Here is a 23,691-nt window from a genome sequence, read left to right as displayed (position 1 = left end):
GTTGATGAATAAATTTTAGGATTTTGTCTAAAAAATCTTCGAAAATGTCGAAAAAGCCGCTGCGATCACAAGCAAGAGGTCTTGTTTATAATGTCTATAGAAAAACATTCGATGAAGAAGGGTCAAACACATCACAATTTTCAATTTTGAAGATTTTATTGGTAAATTGGACTTACCCGTTTTGATACTTTAAATTACAAAATATTATATGTAGGTAACTATAATATTGTTTGTTGATTAGAATATAATTTTATGAAAACTTATTACAGGAGTTTCCAATACGGCTATTCGTCAAGTCCAAGCTGTCCAAGTCAATTTTATAATGTGTGTATCTGTTAATAATTACGAAAATAAACATAGTTTTATTTTATTTTTATTTTATTTTATAAAAAATTATAAGCAGTTTTGATCTACATTATATCATTGTATCGATATTTTCACATGGTATACTGGTAATGAATATACAAATATAGGTATGTGTAAATAATAATATGTATTACCTGTATAAAAGTAATATGTATAATTGTATATTATACATGTAAGTATGTACCTACATAATATTAAGTGGATATCTCATTATTAAGAACAGTATTGTCCACTTATGTAATGTGACTAATTATATTGAGATCAAAATAAAAAATAAGCAGTATCAAGATCGTTCAGTCCATTTTCCCCAGGGTTGCACACTCTAAATTTTGATTTCCCTAATTGCCATCAGATTCTGGTTTACCTATACCTCTCTTCGAAGATAAAATTGATAGACGTCAAATGTTGCCTATTAAATTGGCTCGACTATAAAAAGTTTTTTTAAGGTTTTTTTATTAGTAAGCTATTTTGTTGTTGGTAACACAGATTGATATAGGTTGGTAACATTCTATTATGACAGTTCGCTTGCAGTTCGGCCGATTCGTATTTATGACAATTGACAGCTACGCGTCAATAGTACAAGTCTGAAGTCTGAACATTGAGCATCGCTCTGTGAACAATGTTCTGAAACGAAAATACTGTGTTCGCTTTTTTTATCAACTTTACTGTAGCTTAGTTAAATTTTGATAAGTGAATTTTAAGAAACGTGCGGTGTCGTGTTTTCGTAGTGGGCGTTTGTGGAGCAATGTTGTTTAAGTTAAGGTGAAAGTGATATCGCAGCGCAGTGAGGACGAAGGTACAAGGATGGGCGTGGGTCTGCAGCCGCTGGAGTTCACCGAGTGCCTGCAGGACAGCCCGCACTTCCGCGAGAACCTGCAGAGGCACGAGAAGGAGCTCGAGCGCACCAGCCAGCAGATCAAGCGACTCATCAAGGAGGTCAAGGATGTCGTCCAGGCGGCCAAACGTGAGTTCCACGCTTCCAAGTTATACACGAAAATTATCGTGTACCTACAACTTATCTCATAAGTTAGCTGGTAGAAATTATTTATGACCTGGATCAAAATGAAAATATGTACCTAGTTAACACATTCATTGTTTTTTTTATATGTAAACTCTGTGAGACATTTATTATTAATAAAATCACTAATATATTGACTAATTTCCTAGAAATGTCAATTATATCATGAAAGTATGTCACATGAATTAAGTAAATAATTGTATTCAGTATTGTGGTGATTGGTTGATTGCAGTGCAACTGACAAGTGCACACAATGCTGCCCTTGCTGTGCTTGACATTATGTAACCTTGGAGCACACAACTGGGTTATTTGCTATTGAAAGTATCATGTAATTCCCACAATGACTGCTCACAGACTGAACCCTGCCCCTGTCTTTGTGTTTATTGTTATCAACAAACAATATATTATATATGAAAATATATTTTTTTCTTAGGCATTTGTGATGGATGGTTGAAATCAAATTACATACTATGATTTAGATTTTAAAAGTTTTGTCCAAATGAAATAAATCTCAATAAATCATGAAAAGAATGTGCTTCACGCATCAGCTGCTTGTCAGTGACTCACCCAGACATCAGTGCTAATGGTCCAATGTGTGCCAATGACTTTCTTAATTAACTAATGAGTGCAATTGTCTCTGCATTCAACAGTTAATATTAACACCTATGACTTAATATTTTTAATATTATACAATATGGTATCTGATACAATTTTTTTTTTAGTATCAAGGACATATTTATAAATTCATCAATAAAAAATAATGATGCTTTGAAATGAAAAATAAATTGTAATAACTATAGCTATAACGTAATGGCACCGAATACCGACCACTGATTGATACGGCTAAAGGAATCCTTTAAAAGATAAATTAAATACTCTAGAGGTCATAAGAAAAAATGATATTATGAAAGATTACGAACTTATATTTTAAAATATGCACATAATTGTATTTCATAATGGCTTTTTATTACCTAAATTTGGATTTTAACTGTCACGACTGGAAATTAACTGAAAGCACCACTTTCCGACCGACTGAGTACAAATACACGTGTTTCCGACCACTGAGTAGCTAGATTCCGACCAGTCAAATATTTTCTACTAAAATCAACTTTATGATAATAGAAATACAATGGAAATTCGTAAAAACCAGTTTCGTCTTTTCACTGCATCACGCGTGGACCGATTTCGGTAATTCTTTTCATATATATATAAAGCTACACTACCACTCACTCACTGACTGACTGACATCGGGTTTCTCGGAAACTACTTGGAAAGTTGGGGGGATTTCGACGTGATCGTGTAGAGGTGCTCCCAGTGACCACCGGAAAAATATAGCGATCTCGATCATCTTCGAAAACCAAGTGGACCCCTGGAGGTGCGCAAAAACGGTGGTACCTGGAGGGGGGGTGTCTGAACAAAAAATGCTCAGAACTGGTGGCGATTACCAGGGGAGGTGGAAAAATGGGGATTTTCGCGAAAACAAGATGGCCGCCGTACTTTGCCAAAATCGCCGTTTATGAATCCTTACGTCCCAAATTTGGCACACGTGCTCTGTTCGAGCCGGCGAATCGATCGGTGCCCCGTTCGAGTGGCTCCGGGCCCCAGTTTCCAACTTTCATACAACGCAAAATCCAACGGCCCGCGGAAACGGTGCGAGTTGGGTGGGGGGTGCCGGAACTAAAAATGATCACCACCCTGGGACGCTACTAGGGAGCCATAGTGGGACGCGCGATTTTGGAATTTTTCCATTTTTGGCGCAAACATAAAAACGTAAATTTAGACGAGGTGACGCATCGCGGAAATACACTCACACCATGTTCGTACTCGCCCATCTCCCAGGATATCCAGAAAAATCCGAAATCTTAAACTTTCCCACAGCCCGCGAAGACGGTCAACGGCCCGCGCAAACGGTAGCAGCTGCATCTGGGGTGCTCAAACTAAACTTGTAGTAGACCTCGAGCAATTACCACAGATAGTGAAAAAAATTCAAAATGGCGGAAAAAATGGCCGCCGCCATACAAATTCTAAAACGGCCATCGCTGGTGTGATCGCGCTGAAACTTGGCACAGGGGCTTTAATCGAGCCGCACATTGAGGTGGCATACTCATAATCGAGTTTCCACCGCTGGTTTCCGAGTTTCATACAACGCAAAATTCGACGGCTCTCCGAAACGGCGCCAGATAGCTGGGGGGTGTAGAACTAAAAAATGATCAGAAACATGGGGTGCTACCAGGGCAATCGAGAAATTTCAAATTGTACGCAATTTTTTTTTCAAAAATGGCCGATTTTTTGAGGCAAGATGGTGGCGCCGGTTACTTTACGATCGGTCTCAAAATTGACTTTTGTGCTCTTATCGGCCAGATTTACAAAACTGCATACTCAGAATTTCTCTACGACCCCCGGTTTCCATTTTCCATACATCACGAAATTCAACGGCTCTCTGAACCGGTGGCAGGTAGGTCTGGGTCGCCGAAGTAAAAAATGTTTAAAAACTTGGTCCGCTTCAAGGCACATAAAAATTTTTAGTAAAAAGCGAAATTTTTTTTTTAGAAAATTTTGTATGGAAATTTCCATAGTAGGAAGGGTAATAGGAATAGCATCGGCAAAAGACGGCACCGCGGGCTGCTTGCTGCCCGCGCACCGCGCAACTTCGAGGGTCGACAGCCTCCCGGAGTAGAAAATATTTATTAACTTTTCAACTACCGCACGAGCCAAGCGAGCGAAGCGAGCGAGTTACGGCAGCGACCGGCGTAATTATTCAAATAAGTAGCGAGGAGCGAAGCGACGAGCGTGTAAGGTTAACTTTTGAACTACCACACGAGCCAAGCGAGCGAAGCGAGCGAGTCTCGTCAGCGGCCGGCGTAAATATTCAAATAGGTAGCGAGGAGCGAAGCGACGAGCGTGTTAGGTTAACTTTTGAACTACTTACCGCACGAGCCAAGCGAGCGAAGCGAGCGAGTTGCGTCAGCGGCCGGCCTAATATTCAAATAGGTAGCGAGGAGCGAAGCGACGAGCGTGTTAGGTTAACTTTTGAACTACTTACCGCACGAGCCAAGCGAGCGAAGCGAGCGAGTTGCGGCAGCGGCCGGCCTAAATATTCAAATAGGTAGCGAGGAGCGAAGCGACGAGCGTGTTAGGTTAACTCTTGAACAGTTTATTATGAAAAGTCACTGCTCGCTATCGATAAGACGTTTCAAAAATTTTACCAATATTTGAATAAGTAATTTTTAAGCAGTTTAGGTAGCGAGGAGCGAAGCGACGAGCGTGTTAGGTTAACTTTTGAACTACCTACCGCACGAGCCAAGCGAGCGAAGCGAGCGAGTCGCGGCAGCGGCCGGCCTAAATATTCAAATAGGTAGCGAGGAGCGAAGCGACGAGCGTGTTAGGTTAACTCTTGAACAGTTTATTATGAAAAGTCACTGCCCGCTATCGATAAGACGTTTCAAAAATTTTACCAATATTTGAATAAGTAATTTATAAGCAGTTTCGACTGACTGTAGAATCGCTGTTAGCAGATGTTACAAATGGAAAGGAAATTCGAATGCATTTTCAAATGACTGGTTTCAATTTCAAAGGACTAGATTTCTGCCCTGGGATGAGCCGCGAGCTGCTTGCAGCTCGCGCACCACGCACCCTCGAAGGTGGACAGCCCCCCGGAATAGAAAATATTTGAATGGGGAATTTATAAGCATTACCGACTGACTGTAGAATCGCTGTTAGGAGATGTAACAAATGGATAGGAAATTCGAGTGCATTTTCAAAAGACTGAAGATTTCTGCCCTGGGATGCTTCGCGGGCTGCTTGCAGCCCGCGCACTACGCTCCCTCGAAGGTGGACAGCCTCCCGGAGTGGAAAATACTTGAATGGGGAATTTATAAGCACTTCCGATTGACTGTGGAATCGCTGTTAGCAGAAAATTACAAATGGACTGGGAATTCTAACACATTTTCTAATGACTGTCCTATTGCTTCAACCCAGGGGCAAAAGGGGCTCGCGGGCTGCTTGCAGCCCGCGCACAACGCACCCTCGAAGGTCGACAGCATTCCAGAATAGAAAATATTTGAATTGGGAATTTATAAGCACCTCCGATTGACTGTGGAATCGCTGTTAGCAGATAATAAGAAAATAAACGGGGAATTTTGATGCATTTTCAAATGACTGCCCTATTGCTTCAACCCAGGGGCAAAAGGGGCTCGCGGGCTGCTTGCAGCCCGCGCACAACGCACCAGCTAGTCATATATATATAAAGCTACACTACCACTGACTGACTCACTGACTGACATCGGTTTTCTCGGAAACTACGGGAAAAGTTGGGGGGATTTTGACGTGATCGTGTAGAGGTGCTCCCAGTGACCACCGGAAAAATATAGCGATCTCGATCATCTTCGAAAACCAAGTGGACCCCTGGAGGTGCGCAAAAACGGTGGTACCTGGAGGGGGGGTGTCTGAACAAAAAATGCTCAGAACTGGTGGCGATTACCAGGGGAGGTGGAAAAATGGGGATTTTCGCGAAAACAAGATGGCCGCCGTACGTTGCCAAAATCGCCGTTTATGAATCCTTACGTCTCAAATTTTGCACACGTGTTCTATTCGAGCCGGCGAATCGATCGGTGCTCCGTTCGAGTGGCTCCGGGCCCCAGTTTCCAACTTTCATACAACGTAAACTCCAACGGCCTGCGGAAACGGTGCGAGTTGGGTTGGGGGTCCCGGAACTAAAAATGATCACCACCCTAGGACGCTACCAGGGAGCCATAGTGGGACGCTCGATTTTGGAATTTTTCCATTTTAGACTAGGTGGTGCAATGGAGAAATACACTCTTACCACGTTTGTACTCGCCCAGCTCCCAGGATATCCAGAAAAATCCGAAATCCTAAACTTTCTCACAGCCCGCGGAGACGGTCAACGGCCCGCGCAAACGGTAGCAGCTACATCTGGGGTGCTCAAACTAAACTTGGAGTAGACCTCGAGCAATTACCACAGAGTGCAAAAAAAATTCAAAATGGCGGAAAAAATGGCCGCCGCCATACAAATTCTAAAACGGCCATCGCTGGTGTGATCGCGCTGAAACTTGACACAGGGGCTTTAATCGAGCCGCACATTGAGGTAGCATACTCATAATCGAGTTTCCATCGCTGGTTTCCGAGTTTCAAACAACGCGAAATTCGACGGCTCTCTGAAACGGCGCCAGATAGGTGGGGGGTGTAGAACTAAAAAATGATCAGGAAGATGGGGTGCTACCAGGGCAATCGAGAAATTTCAAATTGGACGCAATTTTTTTTCAAAAAATGGCCAATTTTTCAAAGCAAGATGGTGGCGCCGGTTCCGTCACGATCGGTCTGAAAATTGACTTCTGTGCTCTGATTGGTCAGATTTACAAAACTGCATACTCAGAATTTCTCTCCGACCCCCGGTTTCCATTTTCCATACATCACGAAATTCAACGGCTCTCTGAACTGGTGGCACTTAGGTTGGGGTCACCAAGGTAAAAAATGTTTAAAAACTTGGTCCGCTTCCAGGCACATAAAAATTTTTGCTAAAAAGCGAAATTTTTTTTTTCGAAAATTTTGTATGGAAATTTCCATAGTAGGAAGGGTAATTGAATAGCATCGGAAAAGACGGCACCGCGGGCTGCTTGCTGCCCGCGCACCGCGCAACTTCGAGGGTTGACAGCCTCCCGGAGTAGAAAATATTTATTAACTTTTGAACTACCGCACGAGCCAAGCGAGCGAAGCGAGCGAGTCACGGCAGCGGCCAGCGTAAATATTCAAATAGGTAGCGAGGAGCGAAGCGACGAGCGTGTTAGGTTAACTTTTGAACTACTTACCGCACGAGCCAAGCGAGCGAAGCGAGCGAGTTGCGGCAGCGGCCGGCCTAAATATTCAAATAGGTAGCGAGGAGCGAAGCGACGAGCGTGTTAGGTTAACTCTTGAACAGTTTATTATGAAAAGTCACTGCCCGCTATCGATAAGACGTTTCAAAAATTTTACCAATATTTGAATAAGTAATTTATAAGCAGTTTAGGTAGCGAGGAGCGAAGCGACGAGCGTGTAAGGTTAACTTTTGAACTACCACACGAGCCATGCGAGCGAAGCGAGCGAGTCACGACAGCGGCCGGCCTTAATATTCAAATAGGTAGCGAGGAGCGAAGCGACGAGCGTGTTAGGTTAACTTTTGAACTATACCTATCGCACGAGCCATGCGAGCGAAGCGAGCGAGTCGCGGCAGCGGCCGGCCTAAATATTCAAATAGGTAGCGAGGAGCGAAGCGACGAGCGTGTTAGGTTAACTCTTGAACAGTTTATTATGAAAAGTCACTGCCCGCTATCGATAAGACGTTTCAAAAATTTAACAACATTTGAATAAGTAATTTATAAGCAGTTTCGACTGACTGAAGATTTCTGCCCTGGGATGAGCCGCGAGCTGCTTGCAGCTCGCGCACCACGCAACCTCGAAGGTGGACAGCCCCCCGGAATAGAAAATATTTGAATGGGGAATTTATAAGCATTACCGACTGACTGTAGAATCGCTGTTAGGAGATGTAACAAATGGATAGGAAATTCGAATGCATTTTCAAATGACTGAAGATTTCTGCCCTGGGATGCTTCGCGGGCTGCTTGCAGCCCGCGCACTACGCTCCCTCGAAGGTGGACAGCCTCCCGGAGTGTAAAATACTTGAATGGGGAATTTATAAGCATTAACGACTGACTGTAGAATCGCTGTTAGCAGATAAAAGCAAATTGACGGGGAATTTTAACGCATTTTCATATGACTGAAGATTTCTGCCCTGGGATGCTTCGCGGGCTGCTTGCAGCCCGCGCACTACGCTCCCTCGAAGGTGGACAGCCTCCCGGAGTGGAAAATACTTGAATGGGGAATTTATAAGCATTACCGACTGACTGTAGAATCGCTGTTAGGAGATGTAACAAATGGATAGGAAATTTGAATGCATTTTCAAATGACTGAAGCTTTCTGCCCTGGGATGAGCCGCGAGCTGCTTGCAGCTCGCGCACCATGCACCCTCGAAGGTGAACCGCCCCCCGGAATAGAAAATATTTGAATTTGAAATTTATAAGCACTTCCGATTGACTGTGGAATCGCTGTTTGCAGATAATAGCAAATTGACGGGGAATTTTAATGCATTTTCAAATGACTGAAGATTTCTGTCCTGGGATGCTTCGCGGGCTGCTTGCAGCCCGCGCACTACGCTCCCTCGAAGGTGGACAGCCTCCCGGAGTGGAAAATACTTGAATGGGGAATTTATAAGCATTACCGACTGACTGTGGAATCGCTGTTAGCAGAAAATTACAAATGGACTGGGAATTCTAACACATTTTCTAATGACTGCCCTATTGCTTCAACCCAGGGGCAAAAGGGGCTCGCGGGCTGCTTGCAGCCCGCGCACAACGCACCAGCTAGTTTTATTATATTACTTGAAGTACGAGGATGGTTCTTATGGAGAGATATTTTAAATAAGTACCACGGGTGAAGCCGGGGCGGACCGCTAGTTTTAAATAATAACTATTTGAGCATTTATTATAATAACAAAAACTAACTCTATGTTAGACTGTAGTAGTTTAAAATTACATTTACTCAAACTCATAAAATGCCTCACTGGTCATCCACACTAAATTAGAATGTCCCATTGACTACTTTGCCCAATTCTAAAATCCATTTCACCAAAAGTATTATTTCAGCTTATGAGAATACTTCAGCCTCTTTTTTATCACTCATGATGATGACCTGAAATAAACGCATGCAATTTCACTTAAGCACAGCGCAAGCAAAAGCAACCCAGTTGGACGGAAACAGGGAAATATATCGCACCTAGATTCCGACCAAACCTAAATTTGCGTAATAAAGCCTCTAAACCGAAATTGATATTCATTTTTAGTTCATTTCTATTTCATATGTACACTTATAAAGATCTCACAATTTCGTAGTTATGCAATTATGTGTCATAAACGTAAATATAGGGTTTTTAAACCAGACCGGTCTTTGTAAATGAATAACAAAAAAATCAAAAAAGAGTGTCAGTTAAAACGTATATTACAAATAATCCAAGTTAGCATTGGTCGCATACAGGTGTAGTATATAAGCATAGCGTTTAGAATAAATAACTTAATACGAAACCTCCACAAAACAACATGCATAATAGATAATTACCTTCTTTTACAAAGTGCGAAATTCCGTTTACCGACCGATTCGGTCGGATTTCGGAATGTTGTTATTTTGAAAAGCTCCTCATTCCGTCCATAATTATTTGTCCAAAAAAACCTATAAAAACACGCTATCTTTGCATGTTTATTTTAAAATTAATAATTTAAAACACTAATAAAACGTTCAAAGTAAATTAACCACAAACTTACCAGAGTATTTAGCGTAAAAATCCAAATGTTTATTTTCACCGTTTTATGTTTTTTTCGCATTCAATTCAATACAAACTACACCCTCGCCTAGCTTTTCTTGGATTGACGAGATGTCGGTTAAAATTTGAAACCCAATTTTGGACAGATGACGTACGATAAGTGATTGGATCGAAAGCCTTCAGTTTCACGAGTGTCGCGCGTATTTTAAACGTTTTATCAAATAAAAATCAAAATGGTCGGATAGAGGAGGCTAGTCGGAAACCGGTGCCGTTACGTTAAATTCTCAGAATAGTTCGTAAAACCAGTCTCTTTTGCAAAAGGTCATAGAATTGCATAAAAGTTATTGATTGCATCATGAATTAATTATTTAATGGCATCAGCAAAAGTGAATATTGAACAGTCTAGCGGAGTACACAATAAAACAGTTATAACACAGTGGTGTGAGTGAGCCAGATTTGTCAGTGTGCTGTGTGAGAATGAGTCACATCTGCCCGTCTGGCCATAACTGACACCAACACATCTCTCATATTAGGTAATGCTTATCGCTCCTACATAAGTATACTACACACTAGTTCAAAGTTATTTATACTTGTTACATATTTTATATAATTATATGCTAATTTATAGTAAACACAGCAATTATCTACATAATATGTAAACATTTTTATTGCTCTCAACATGAATGGATTGGCTTTTAATAATTATGTTAGATTATATTGACCACATAAAGCTATGTATTATTTACTATTCATGATAAGCTTACCGTGTTATGTCAAATTGATTTGTCATTTAAATTTAAAAGTATTTAAAATAATACTTGAAAGATACAAAAGAAAAAGAGTTGTTAAAAGAAATTACTACGTAAAAAATCAACCACTAATAATAAGGAAATATGTAAAATTTTACTCTAGCCTACTACCGAATGCAATTTTTAGTAATTTTCCTAGTATATATTGCATTAAAAAATTTTTATCCTGAAGGTATTAAAAAAAAAGGTTCTTAAATGTAATTAATTTTTTTCAACGTAATTGTAATTATGATTGAGAAATGTTATGGCGATAAGGTGTTGATAAGATGCTGATAACATATCAGTCTTCAAGGTAGGTTACACTTATGTACGCACAATTTGCTGTAATAATGTTCATTTTATGTCTGACTGATGGCTTACATATTGCACCCAACTTTACAAAACACTTGATAGTACCAACATCATACAGAATGTACACCTTCAATTCAACAAGATTAAAGAAATTATATTGGATTTTATAGATTTTACAATATAAATAATATTTCACAATAAATAGGCTAACTAGGTACATAATTCATTCATATTCATAACTTTAACCCAAACCAGTCACTTCTAGTATCATATTGCATAACCAGCACTTTATCAAATGAATGGAAAATGTCAACAAAAACATTCCTATCGTCAGCATTTTAAACATGAAAAACATTCAATTTTAAATTATGTTAAAATTTTCATCAAATAATTGTGCATGAATTTGTTGTTAAGTGTATTTAAGTTTATCGCTTTTAAGCACAAAAAACTGGTCTCACAAACACACTTATTCTTTTAATATGAGTGAATTTTCCCATACATTTTTTTAAAATAAGTACATTGTACTTATATGGATATTAACTAGGGTGAATGCATCTTAACCTGCAATAATTACTTTACTGCTCATAAATCTGTAATTAGATTAATGTTTATTATTTTTCTATTTCCCTAGTTATCGGTTAGGGCGCGATAAAGTAACGTTTATGTAAAATATTAGTAGAAGAGGATAAATTGAAGTAGGATAGATATATAAGATGTTGTGTCGCAGGTCTGGGCGCGGCACAGCTGGCGCTGGCGAGCAGCATGGAGCAGTTCGAGTTCGCGTGCATCGGCGCGTCCATGACGGAGGACGAGCGCGTCATCAGCCACTCGCTGCAGCACTTCGCGCACCTCATCCGCACCATCGAGGACGAGCGCGACCGGATGGTGAGCGAACCTGGCGCCTGCCCTTGTCCCTACACACCGCTCCGTGCCTCTGCAACACGCATTGGGGACACGACCGGACTAATTAGCTCCGTTAGCAACTGACTATTAGTACCTGTAGTGACAAGTTATGTTGAAATCATGCTAAACTATGAAAACATTCGAACTGCAACTCGAATTTATGTATATTTATTCTTAAGTTTAGAACGGAAACCCTCGAGATAATTCAAAGATATACATTCGTTTATGATTTTATATTCGCCATTTATAGATATGATTTTCGATAAAAGCCATTAATGATTAATTAAAGGTTTATCGATAGTAGGTCAAATGTATCGATGTAGCGAGCGCAATCAGCGTCTGGTCGGGCGGCGGTGGAAAGTGGCGCTTGCAATTATTATTAGCCGCGCGCACCCGCCCGCCGCGCCCGGCCCGCGCCCGGCCCGCGCAGAGCCCGCGCGGGAAACGGCACTAATGAGATTTGTTTATGTGGGAAAATGTGATTATTATAAACGTCGCCAAGTAATTGAATCGAACTTTCGAAACTTATTTAAGGGGAGATTTGCCTGAAAGTTAGTTAAATGTCAAGCGCGATAATATACAACGTTTAGTTATCTGCGTTAGAGCCACAGAATACTAATAGTAGAGCTTTAACAATTTGTGTTTCTAGTTCGCTAGAAAAGCCTGTATCAAACAACTTGCAGAAAACAAAAAACACTAGGTACTTTCTTTCTCTCGCATGAGAATATAAACTTATTCTGGAAAAAATAATAATAATTTACACTTTGTTATGGGCTATGCTGTAAAAAGGAGGACAAATTGACCATAAAGACACTTTCGCTTTCATAATGTTTGTATTAGTAATTAGTAAAGCATAAAAACATTAACAAATTCCAATACTTTTGATGGGCAACTTTTTGATACGAATTATATTTTTAGAGATTTGTACGAGAATATGGCATTGGCACAATTTACGTAGATTATTAAATTGTTACGTTGGTAGGTATTATAATATTATAGGTACCATTAAAAATGACAAACAAAAAACAAGATGAAAACTACGTGTAGTTATTTACCTGATCAAAAGAAAAATTAAGTATTTCGTTATGCAGGAAAAAGTTAACAGAATATTGCCCATTATATTTTGACCTCTTACATTGGTAGGTCTTTATTTACGAAAAAGTTTATAAAAAAAAAATCCGCTGGAATGTCAGCAATCACAAGGTCATTCGCTCTAAAAGTTTGTTTTAGTTGTAAAAGTGTGACAAAGTATTCACGCCAAAGGCCCTGCAACCTTGCACGATTCCCACGACCTTCCGGCGGGAGCACTTTCGCTGGTCGTGCGCCGCGCCGCGCATACGAATGCTCTGCGCCGCTTATGGCAGCACACAATACTTCGCGCTAGCATGAGGACAGAGTGGCAACTCAAACGCATATGGAAGGGCCGAAAACGAAAGTGTTCACAACTTCATTGGAAAGCTAGAAACTTACCTATATTGGTTTTCATAGTTGCTATATAATTGCTTGTGCCGCACCTGCGGTTTGTATTGACAGCAATCCGGTAGCCGGTCTGCTAGATATATTTCTGTTAACTGTAATCTCATTAAATCACGCGTTAAATAGTTACTCTTAAAACACGAACGATTTATAAATTCTGCTTAGGTTACTAATTAATGGGCATCTAAAAAATAACAGAAGTGTCGCTTCTCTGTTAATAATTATATTAATTGTAAAAACAGGAAATTGAATAGATTACGAGGCGGAAAACTCGCGAATTAAAAGGGACTAGGGCGCCAAATTGCTCGCGCTCGTTATTTCGCGCATCCGGCCCGCCGCGCCACCGCTCCTGCTATTCGTCTCTCAACACCGCTTTATCTTACTTTGCAGTGTTTATAGCCGAACTATTATTGAACCTCTATATAAGTGTAGTATGTAACCTCTTGACGCAAAACGCTTGTTTAAAAAACTCCGTAGCCATGAACTATTGTCTATATCATAATCTTGTTAACCGTCGAAAAATTTATCGTAGTACCGTATATGCTTTTAAACTACCTAGGATTTTATTTATCTGAGCCACATTTATTGCTACAGTAACAGTTTCATAAACATGTACCTACTTTAAAGGGCTAGTCAGCGAGAGCTGAGCACGTGCGATTTCAATTTAAACGTGACCTGATTGCGACATGTAAACTTTTAAATAGGTAGTGAATTTGACAAGAAATATAATATTAAGCTATTGCATAGCTTCTATCGCGGGCCATGAGCGCGGGGACCGAATCGAAAAATTCCGTAACGAAAAAACCTCACGCTCCCCACTCCGACGGGCGGAGGTGTGGCTTGAAGGCATAGCATGCAATAGCTTTACCGCGGCAGTCCCCGAGTGCCACACGTTTTTTAAATAATAATTAACAATTGTCTGAGTCAATATAGAGTAGGCAATAACTAGTAAGAGACGTTACAAATACCCACTTTAGTTAAAAAGAAAGCAACATCAGCTACATCTGTCTAACATGTGTAAAGCTTTGTAAATAAGTAATGTCAACGATTGGCTCAATGGTCGTAACTTTTTTTATTTTAATTAGAAAGTGTAGTACGTAATCTCACACTATAGAGCAGCATCCTCCCGAGGCTCGGAACTCGGATCTTGATTAGATAACGGTGTACGTAACTCACGTCGTAATCTTACTTCATTTGGAGCCATTGCGGAACATTTTACAAGTTGATGATATTGTATTTAGACATTTAGAATCCTTATCGTTATAATATATGTATTTGGATAAGGAGACTGTTAATTACAGGATATTATGGTTTTGCGTATGTATACCTACACTCTACAGTCTATACTCTATACTATACAGGTACCTACCTAATCGATTTTACAGTCCTGCATTGCATTATGTTATTTTATGTAGTTATGTATTGATTAATCTGATCACCCGATTCTAAACTTATTGTTGTCATGATCGATATGTTACTCGTAAGGCATGATCGATGTGTTAGCTTAAATCTGTGTCATTATGGCAGTATCGTGTGTAAACTGCTTTAAATAAAACCCGATTACGTTGAACTCCGTACCCGAGTTGAATGAGAATAGGAACCTATATTAGTATCAATAAAGCATCGTTATGGCCGGCGCATTAATTGAGCGCACACGGCTAAGTAGCGGCGCGTGCCGTACGTGCCCCGCGCTTGCGTCACCGGCTTACACGCTATCGGCTTGTGTGTCTGTCACTGTGTGCTGTGTGCTGTGTACCTTCCCAGGTAAATGTATGATGAGCAAGCAATAGTACAATTCGTAATCACATTGGCGTTTCATTGTAATTTCATAGTGAACTTTTTAGAAAAGAGCGTGGAAAATTCGTACATATAACAATATACCTATACATATTTGACATTTGTATTTGTACATTGTAAATTAACTGAGTTCTTGTTTCTGTGTCACGTTCGCTCTATTATTGACTCTAGCGAGAGACCTCATTAGAGCCTTGTCCTTTGTTTGAACTTATCTACGGCATACATACACATACATACGTGCTTATTGCGTGACCTTCATATTGATGACAAACAACACGTTTTGTGTTCAATATACATAAGTCAAAAATTCAAATTGATTGAAATGCAAAACCATTAGGCTTTAATTGTATTTTATCTTTAAATCGCTAAGCATATCCAGACTGTTTTATTGAATAAGGATAGATATTCATATTCATGTTCACGTTCGATTACATAAAAATATGAGTAATCAATGACAATAAACTCGGTTCTATACGTTATGCGGTCTATGGTATAAATATGTAATGCTGTTTTTATAGTATGATGTACGCAAACTCTATGCACAGTACCTATAGGTATAATACCTATGCTATTAATTATGATGGATGCGGGTATCGATGCTGAGCTGCAATACAGTCCACAACGCGGTGCGTGACGGAATGTCATTATCATTCATTACAACTATTTATTATTCATTCGCGTATCGTTATACATACCTATAAATAGTTGTCAAACAAAACCTGCGCTTGCAAAATACCTCGGTAGAAACTTGCATCTGCGCTGCCTGCCAATACTGTGAAAATATTATAGTCTCTGTTATATCGAAACAAAAAATATTAAACTTAACAATATATGAAGTAAATATCTTATTTAAAAATAACCAGAAACGAACAAGTCACAAGGACTTGTTCAACCACTCTCCAAACATCACCCCTATGCAACTGCTCACATTGCACCAATCCCTATCTTCCTAACTTGTATAGCTCCTAACGTAATCTGCTTGTAAATAAGCCAAATAAAATAAGTGTACAAGGATAATTGATAAAGACAACTTATGCTACAAATGTACAAATGTGTTTATTAATGCTCGATGTGGCGGGTTGCAGAGGAGGCGCTAATTGTTATGATTAGTCACATGCGTTGTTATCAGCCTCCCGGCGGATGCGCACCTCGCCACGACCAGCGCTGCTATCAGCGCGATACTGCGATTTGCGAAAACTCACATTTTGCTAACATTACATTTCATATCAGAAATTTGCCAACACGTAGTAATGATATTACTGACACAGATCACTCAGCATCACGCATCATGACAGCATCTACAATTTTGTAATTGATTCGTTGCCGTCACATCGCTCACAAATAACACAATATACAGATACATAACGTAGTACATATCTGTCAACTGTGCAAATAAGCAATTATGTATGGCGTACATATCAATAAACAAGTGAACATTTCGTTGACAAGTAAAAGTGATAGATTAGGTGACAAGGTGTCGTATGTAGATGTGCGCGGTAGCAGCGGGAGCGGTGGTATCATCGAAGGCGGTGACTCACCGTCTTACAACCAATTGCTCCAATTAAGTTCGGGCCGCGGCCCTGGCGCATGGGGTCTGCAGCTAAGGGGAATTTTGTTTATATGGCCTTGCCTGCATAGGTTCAAATTACAAAGGGCCTTTCTTTGTAGTGTAATACAATATGATCGATTACACTTTCAAATTTTGTCTTTTACGAAACGAAAGTAACAGTATTCATACTTCCGCTTTATAAATGAAATGAAATGAAATGAAAAATAAGTATTGACTGACAAATAATAGAAACAAAAAACTTCCATCATTAACGAATACTAACCTGATTTATTAAATTACTGGATAATTTACAAAATGAGGGTAAAAAAGCAATAAGAATCACCTTAGTGTCACCTAATCTAATCAAAATGTAAATAATCTATACGGACACATATTTGCTTATTTTTACCGAATGCATTTCTGATTTCACTGAGAATTGTAGGTGATTACTAATTTATTAACGAGTCGGCGAGCGTCACGCGATGTCGTCAGCGGAGCGGCTGGCAGCATGCAAATGCAGCAGCCTTTACACCCATGTGTCAATGAAATCTGTCCATTGTACTGTTTACATATTATCTTCATATTATGGACACGATAAAATAAAAATAAATAAAAAAATAAATAAAATTATATTTATTTGCCAAAAGAGGGTTATTAAAATGAGTACAGATTACGACAGCGGACCCCGCACTAGGCACAGCCTGTCTCGCGGGGCCATAAAACGATTATACAATAAAAATGGAGGTTCACATAGGGTCCAACACGTATAATACATTAATACAATGCAACTTTGAACATCAGTACGGTATGGTCACTTAAAATAATACTAATAATACATAATAAAAGTTATATGCTTAGTTACACAATTGTACAGTTAAAGTATTCTTAGAATCTGTTCTGTCTGCTTATAGTCTTTGGACACTAGAATGCTTATCAATTTAGATTTAATATTGAGTAATGTGTATTGCCGGAAGTTAACAAGTTTACTGAATTTGTTATACAAGTATGGGAACATAAAATTTTGAAAACGTTTGGAAAATAAACATTTGGTCAATGGGGTTGGTGCTCTTAATAGCCGTTTCGATGTATTGGAGTAAAAGTTAGATTTTAAGAGTTTTTTGTGCATTGAGATGATTGCATGTAAAATATAAAGTCCTCTAACATTTAAAACATTAGCATCCCTGTAGAGAGACACTGTAGGATAGATTGGGGGCTTTCGCAGCATAACTTTTAAAATGGAACGGTGAGCTCTCTCTAGTTTGATAATAACCGAGGCTGAGGCGGCTCCCCATACAGAAATGCAGTAGGTTATTAATGATTGACATAATACCTTATATATGGTCATAAGTTGGTGTTTATCGACTTTGGTTCTGAGAGTTTTCATTATATAAATCAGGCGTCTTGTTCGAGTTGACATGGCGTTAATATGCTCATTAAAGGTGAGTTTTTCGTCCAGTATAACACCAAGGTATTTTATAGAATCTGACCTGGTAATTTGATCACAATTACAGCTGCTGCCACGGCTATCGTGGTGAGTAGATTTACCGCACATGTGAATGAAAAATTTTGGGAGAGATTTAGGAGCTGTTGCCCTGGTTTTATGAAAGCATAGAAATTTCGTCTTGGTAGCATTGAGGGAGAGGAGATTATTATTAAGCCACAACATAATTTGGGACATACCTTTTTGGCTTTTATGAAAAACTTCAGCCCAGCTTGGGCCATGAAATAAAATCGCAGTATCGTCTGCATAACATATAATATTTGCATCGGTAGGAGGGAGAGAAATGAGATCGTTTAAGTATATTAGGAAGAGGATCGGTCCGAGAATGCTCCCTTGGGGAACACCAAACGTGACGCGATCTGGCGAACTAATGTACGAGTTAATTCTCACACGCTGCGTTCTTCCCTGAAGGTAGCTTCTGAACCAATCCAGTGCACATCCTCTTATACCAACACCTTCCAATTTCCTAATCAAGATTGGAACTGAGACGGTGTCGAAGGCCTTACTCAGATCAAGAAATACTCCAACACATACCTGCCCGCTGTCTAGGGAAGAGCTTATTGTGTTCACTAACTCAGAGACGGCATTTTCAGTAGATTTTCCTTTACGGAACGCCATGCATATTAGACGTGGTTCAAGCAGTTTTGGCCTGGTTCTTAATTTGTAATCGCTTTGATTTGTAAGACATAGAATAATAATAATTAATAGCTATATATTAAATATACATTAAGACATCGTTAGTAAAGTGACATTATTTTTTTTTTAATGTGGATTAAATTTAATCAGACATGTATCTTCAAATCCATCCAAATAAAAAAAAATACACGGGTTATGTTTCGTTTTATATGGTCTTGTAAATTTTTCCTTTATCTCTATATTTTCTCCTATAACTGGTATCATAAATAGACTTAACCCATTGAGCCACAGATTGAGCCCCGAGCGGCCCGATCTGACCATGACACAATAGATTTTCTATTGTGTCTGTGATTCCGGGAGCTGAGTTATTAAAAAGCTAAATGAAACCACATAAGTACTTTGTTCTGACGAAAAAATTCAATTACTTATTTCGTACGTATTCGTACAGAAAATAATCATTAAATTGACTGTGTCCATGATGTTTTGTCGAGCTTATAAATAAAAATGAAATAACTATTGCAGCTGGGGCGAGCGAACGAGCAGATCATCCAGCCGCTGGAGAAGTTCCGCAAGGAGCACATCGGCGCTGTCAAGGTTAGCATGCTTCTCCCTATTGGGGACTGGAAATAGATTTTAAGTTAGAACAGTACTGGCTAAGGATAAGTTTTTCGGGTCGTTAATTATTATTGATATGGATGATAAATATACTTAATTATTAATCTTAGACTTGAAATGTTGTGGAATTTCACTCGACTCTATTCTATACCGTTATTAGTTAGAGTTATGCCTGGTTAAGCGCGCATTAAGATGACTAATTTCACTTAAAGTTGGCATTGTGAATTAGCATTATGGAATTATCTTATTGAATTATAACTCTTTTGTGACCTAAGAATAAGATATATCTTTCATCCGGCCCCGAGGTCAAAGTGGTAACTATGACAATAACTCACTTGAAACACGCCAATTATCGACTGAGTGTGAAAAATAATCTTGTCAATATATTTGAAGGTTTTCAATAAAATATCTTTAAATCTGGTGCAGTTGTAAATTATGATCACGATATATTCTATTCCGAGTTCAAAATAATGTAACATTGGTTTCAGGAGGGAAAGAAGAAGTTCGACAAGAAGACTGCCAAATTTTGCCAGATTCAGGAGCGTACCTTATCGCTGTCCACCAAAAAACAGGAGAATGTATTTCAAGAGGTACCTATTTATATACAACTTAAACTGTAAATAAGTAATCATTGTTGCATTAAACAATCTAATGAAGTGTTGTACTCATTAGTTTTGCGCTTTCCTTGAACGATTCGGTAACTGGGTACGGTCGCAGGCGGACGCGGCGATGGAGATGGCGGAGCGCGACTTCTGCCAGGCGTCGCTGGAGTACGTGTTCCAGCTGCAGGCCGTGCAGGAGCGCGAGAAGTTCGAGCTGGTGGAGACGCTGCTCGGCTTCGTGTTCGGCTGGTGGACCTTCCACCACACCGCGCACGACGTGCACCACGACGCCGAGCCGCTCGTGCGCGACCTGCAGCTGCGCATCCAGCGCGTGAGTGCGCGCACACACACACACATACCGCCATCACTCTCCCGCCCTCGGCCCTACTCACATCCTCCACTCGCATATTTCATTTATTCTGATGCATTATTAGGCTCTTTACAAACGCAAGTTTTCATAAAAAATTGCGGTCAAAATAATGTTAAAGTGAATAGAAAAACGGCAATGTCTACAAAACCACAACATGAGAATGCATTGAGGCCAATATGACTATTGAAAGCCAAACACATTTACATAATAATACTTAGTTGTCAGTCACATCAATATGCTCATTTTGTGCTCCGTTCTGTCGAGGGATATATAAAATTCGTTTTATCTGTACATTAAATTCAATTGCAAACACAAAATGTATAAAATCAGTAATAAGCATGTTACAATGATTCGTTTAATAATAATATTCTATAGTTTCTATTCTATATTATATAAATGGAAATGAATAAATATCTTCCATTTCATAAACCATACATACCATCTGAACTAGCAATTAGTAAACAAATAAAAAAAACATAGTAAAAGTGAATATTTGACCGCAGGTTGCACAGTGAGACAGGGGCTCCACCGACCGAGTAGGTCAATCTTATATAGTGTACACTAATATTGAATCTAACTGTGTTGTTTTTCTGCTGTGCCAACAATAACCGTGTTAGTTTTATGCTAAACACCTTATTCGCGATTTAGTTAAGCGCTACTGTTTTGTTAAGGCATGGTGTGAGTGTTTCGGTTTTATAAGAGTGTGTGCGTCACGCCAACATCGATAAGGGACCAGCATGTTTAATAATGGATACATTCTGCTGCTACTGACCTGACTTTATCAAAATTTTATCAATAAAAAATTTGAATGTGAAGATGTTGACATTGCAAACATGAGTGCGAGTTTTGCGCACGGTGTGTGCTTTTTTAGTTATTTCTTGACGTAACCTTACCACTAATTGGTTCACAGACGAGAAGTAATTTCGAAGAAACAAGCAAACAGACTGAATCACTAATGAAGAAAATGATGGAGATGCGGCAAGTTGTAAGTTTTTGGTTTATTGTAATGGTTACACTCGAAGAGATTTTAATTCATCACTGTCAGTTAGGCCTTGGCCACACTAGACGGATATTTTCCGCGCGTATTTTTATTCGCAATTCTGTAACACATTGAATACAATGAGAGTATCCGCACTGGCAGAATAAAATCCGTGCGGAAAATAATTTGCTAATTAGAAGTAACAAATCTGTGATTTGCTGCAGATTTCACACGATTTTTTTCCGCGCGGATATTATGTGCAGAATGGAGTAGTATGATGATGTTTGCACTGCGAACTAAAATCCGCGTGTTTTGCTTGTCAGTCGTGCTGAAACTGCTTTTCTCCAATTTGTATTTTCATAGGTAATAGCTGGACCAACGAGTCGTAGTAAATTATCGAATGATGTTTTACTCATCCTGTAATAACTGAAAAACTTGATATTTTATGTAGAAAAAATCCTTTCATTGGTCTCAAAGCTGTAAACAGGTAAATCCATTGCTCATGGCTTCTTTTGATACGTCTGTTACGTCGCCGCCGTAGTAGCAAGTAAATCAAAATTGATAGGTTATCCATTTTAGACGTTCGTTTTGTACGGCGAAATGCATCGAACTGACAAATTCCACGCGGAATTTTATCCGCAGTTCGTATAGGTGTAATTTTAACCGCGGAATAAAAATTGCGCGGATTTTATTCGCGCAGAAAATATCCGCAGTGCGGACACGGTCTAGTTTAATCTATGACAGATGTGCACGAAATCAATAAAGTAATTCAAAATGAGTATGTTTGTGAGTCTATGAACAAAATCAAGCTGATTGACATTACTTTTCACAATCCGTATCTAAAGTATAACGGCAAAAAACATAAAATTAAATTCAACCTTATTCGTGTATGAATTAAAGTCGGATTTCCAAGCACCATAGCACATTTTTGCCCTTATTTATGTATCTTGTTGTTATTCCTAATCGAAGGAATGAGATAGATGCAATATAATAATGAAATGTGTTGGCTGGCAGCACAAGGAGGAGGCCAACGAGGAGAGCGGCGGCGGCGCCTCGCGCGCTGGGTACCTGTTCCTTATGGAGAAGAGTGAGTCGCTTTGTCTTTGTACATTATGTGCTTACGGATATACTGACGTTTAAACTGTTTATAAGATTAATTATTTATCGAATTCTACGACGTCAATCACGAAGATTTTTATTAGAGTGTAAAGTAACATAAGTCCGTTTACTTTATGACATTCCGTTGTTGTGATTTACAGCTTGGTAGCTTACTTTTGCAATTAAATGGTTTCTATATTATAGTTTGTGTTTGAATGATTTTTAAATTAACATATTGAATTCTTGTTGCAGAGGCTTTCGGGACAACGTGGAGTAAACAGTATTGCAGCTACGAGCGGAGTTCACGATCGCTCTCCCTGCTGCCCTACAATCAAATTAATCCTAAAACTGTACGTGCGTCCATTACAGTAGTCGGTAGATTAAATGTATACCTGTAAATAAAACTGATATTTGAGATGGATATTAAAAACATTAATCTTTCTAATTTCTATTAAAGGCCTATACATACCACTTACTCTAATCTTTAACGAATCATTAAAATTAAGCTTCTTCCCATCTACTTGGAAACTCGCACACTTAACTCCGATTCACAAAGCAGGCTCATTAAACGAAATTGCCCAATACCGACCTATCTCGATTCTAAGTACACCTGGAAAAGTTCTAGAAGACATAGTAAATACTAAACTTTTGGCCCACATTAAATGTAAAATTGATCAAAACCAACACGGGTTTCTGCCCCGTAAATCAACAAACACAAATCTTGTAGGTTATGTATCTGATATAGCTGAAGCTCTTGATAAGAATCTCGAGGTGCATGCTGTGTACACCGATTTCAGAAAGGCGTTCGACTTAGTAAATCATGATCTTCTATTACATAAGCTCTCAAATATGGCGATACACGGATCCTTATTAAGATGGTGCGAGTCATATTTACGCAACCGCTCCCAGCTTGTCTCAATCCGAGGTTTTAAATCCACCCCCTATACTATTCCATCGGGAATACCGCAGGGCTCCCATCTCGGTCCTCTCTTCTTTTTAATCTTTGTTAACGACCTCCCGCGTGTAATACAATCCAACTATAGAATGTACGCTGATGATTTAAAAGTTTATAGAACGATTAAGGATAAAACAGATGTTAACATACTTCAATCAGATCTTAATAATATACAAAAATGGTGTACAAATAATCACATGTGCTTAAATATTAATAAATACTATCACATAACATTTTCTAGAAAGAAAATTCGAACACCTGTTACTTACCAAATCAATAATTTACCACTCACGGAAGTGAGCTTTATCCGTGACCTAGGCGTTATCATGGATAGTTCTTTAAGTTTTAGAATCCATTACGA

The 23,691-nt window shown here is 39.2% G+C and overlaps 1 protein-coding gene across 1 annotated transcript in view; it reads left to right on the top strand.

Moving 5' to 3' along the window:
* The first annotated feature begins 902 nt into the window (after positions 1-902).
* LOC123701235 (rho GTPase-activating protein Graf-like) overlaps positions 903-23,691 on the top strand; it is a 39,543-nt gene continuing 16,754 nt past the window's right edge. The window contains exons 1-8 of the mRNA XM_045648638.1: positions 903-1,330; positions 11,577-11,734; positions 19,234-19,305; positions 19,815-19,916; positions 20,044-20,259; positions 21,209-21,283; positions 22,292-22,364; positions 22,628-22,725. Coding sequence (XP_045504594.1) covers positions 1,171-1,330; positions 11,577-11,734; positions 19,234-19,305; positions 19,815-19,916; positions 20,044-20,259; positions 21,209-21,283; positions 22,292-22,364; positions 22,628-22,725 — 954 coding nt within the window. The 5' untranslated portion in view covers positions 903-1,170. The remainder of the gene's footprint in view (positions 1,331-11,576; positions 11,735-19,233; positions 19,306-19,814; positions 19,917-20,043; positions 20,260-21,208; positions 21,284-22,291; positions 22,365-22,627; positions 22,726-23,691) is intronic.

This window comes from Colias croceus, chromosome 21, assembly GCF_905220415.1.
Source record: "Colias croceus chromosome 21, ilColCroc2.1".
Lineage (NCBI taxonomy): Eukaryota > Metazoa > Arthropoda > Insecta > Lepidoptera > Pieridae > Colias > Colias croceus.
The sequence above is the reverse complement of the archived record's forward strand: the minus strand, read 5'-3'. Positions and strand labels throughout refer to the sequence as shown.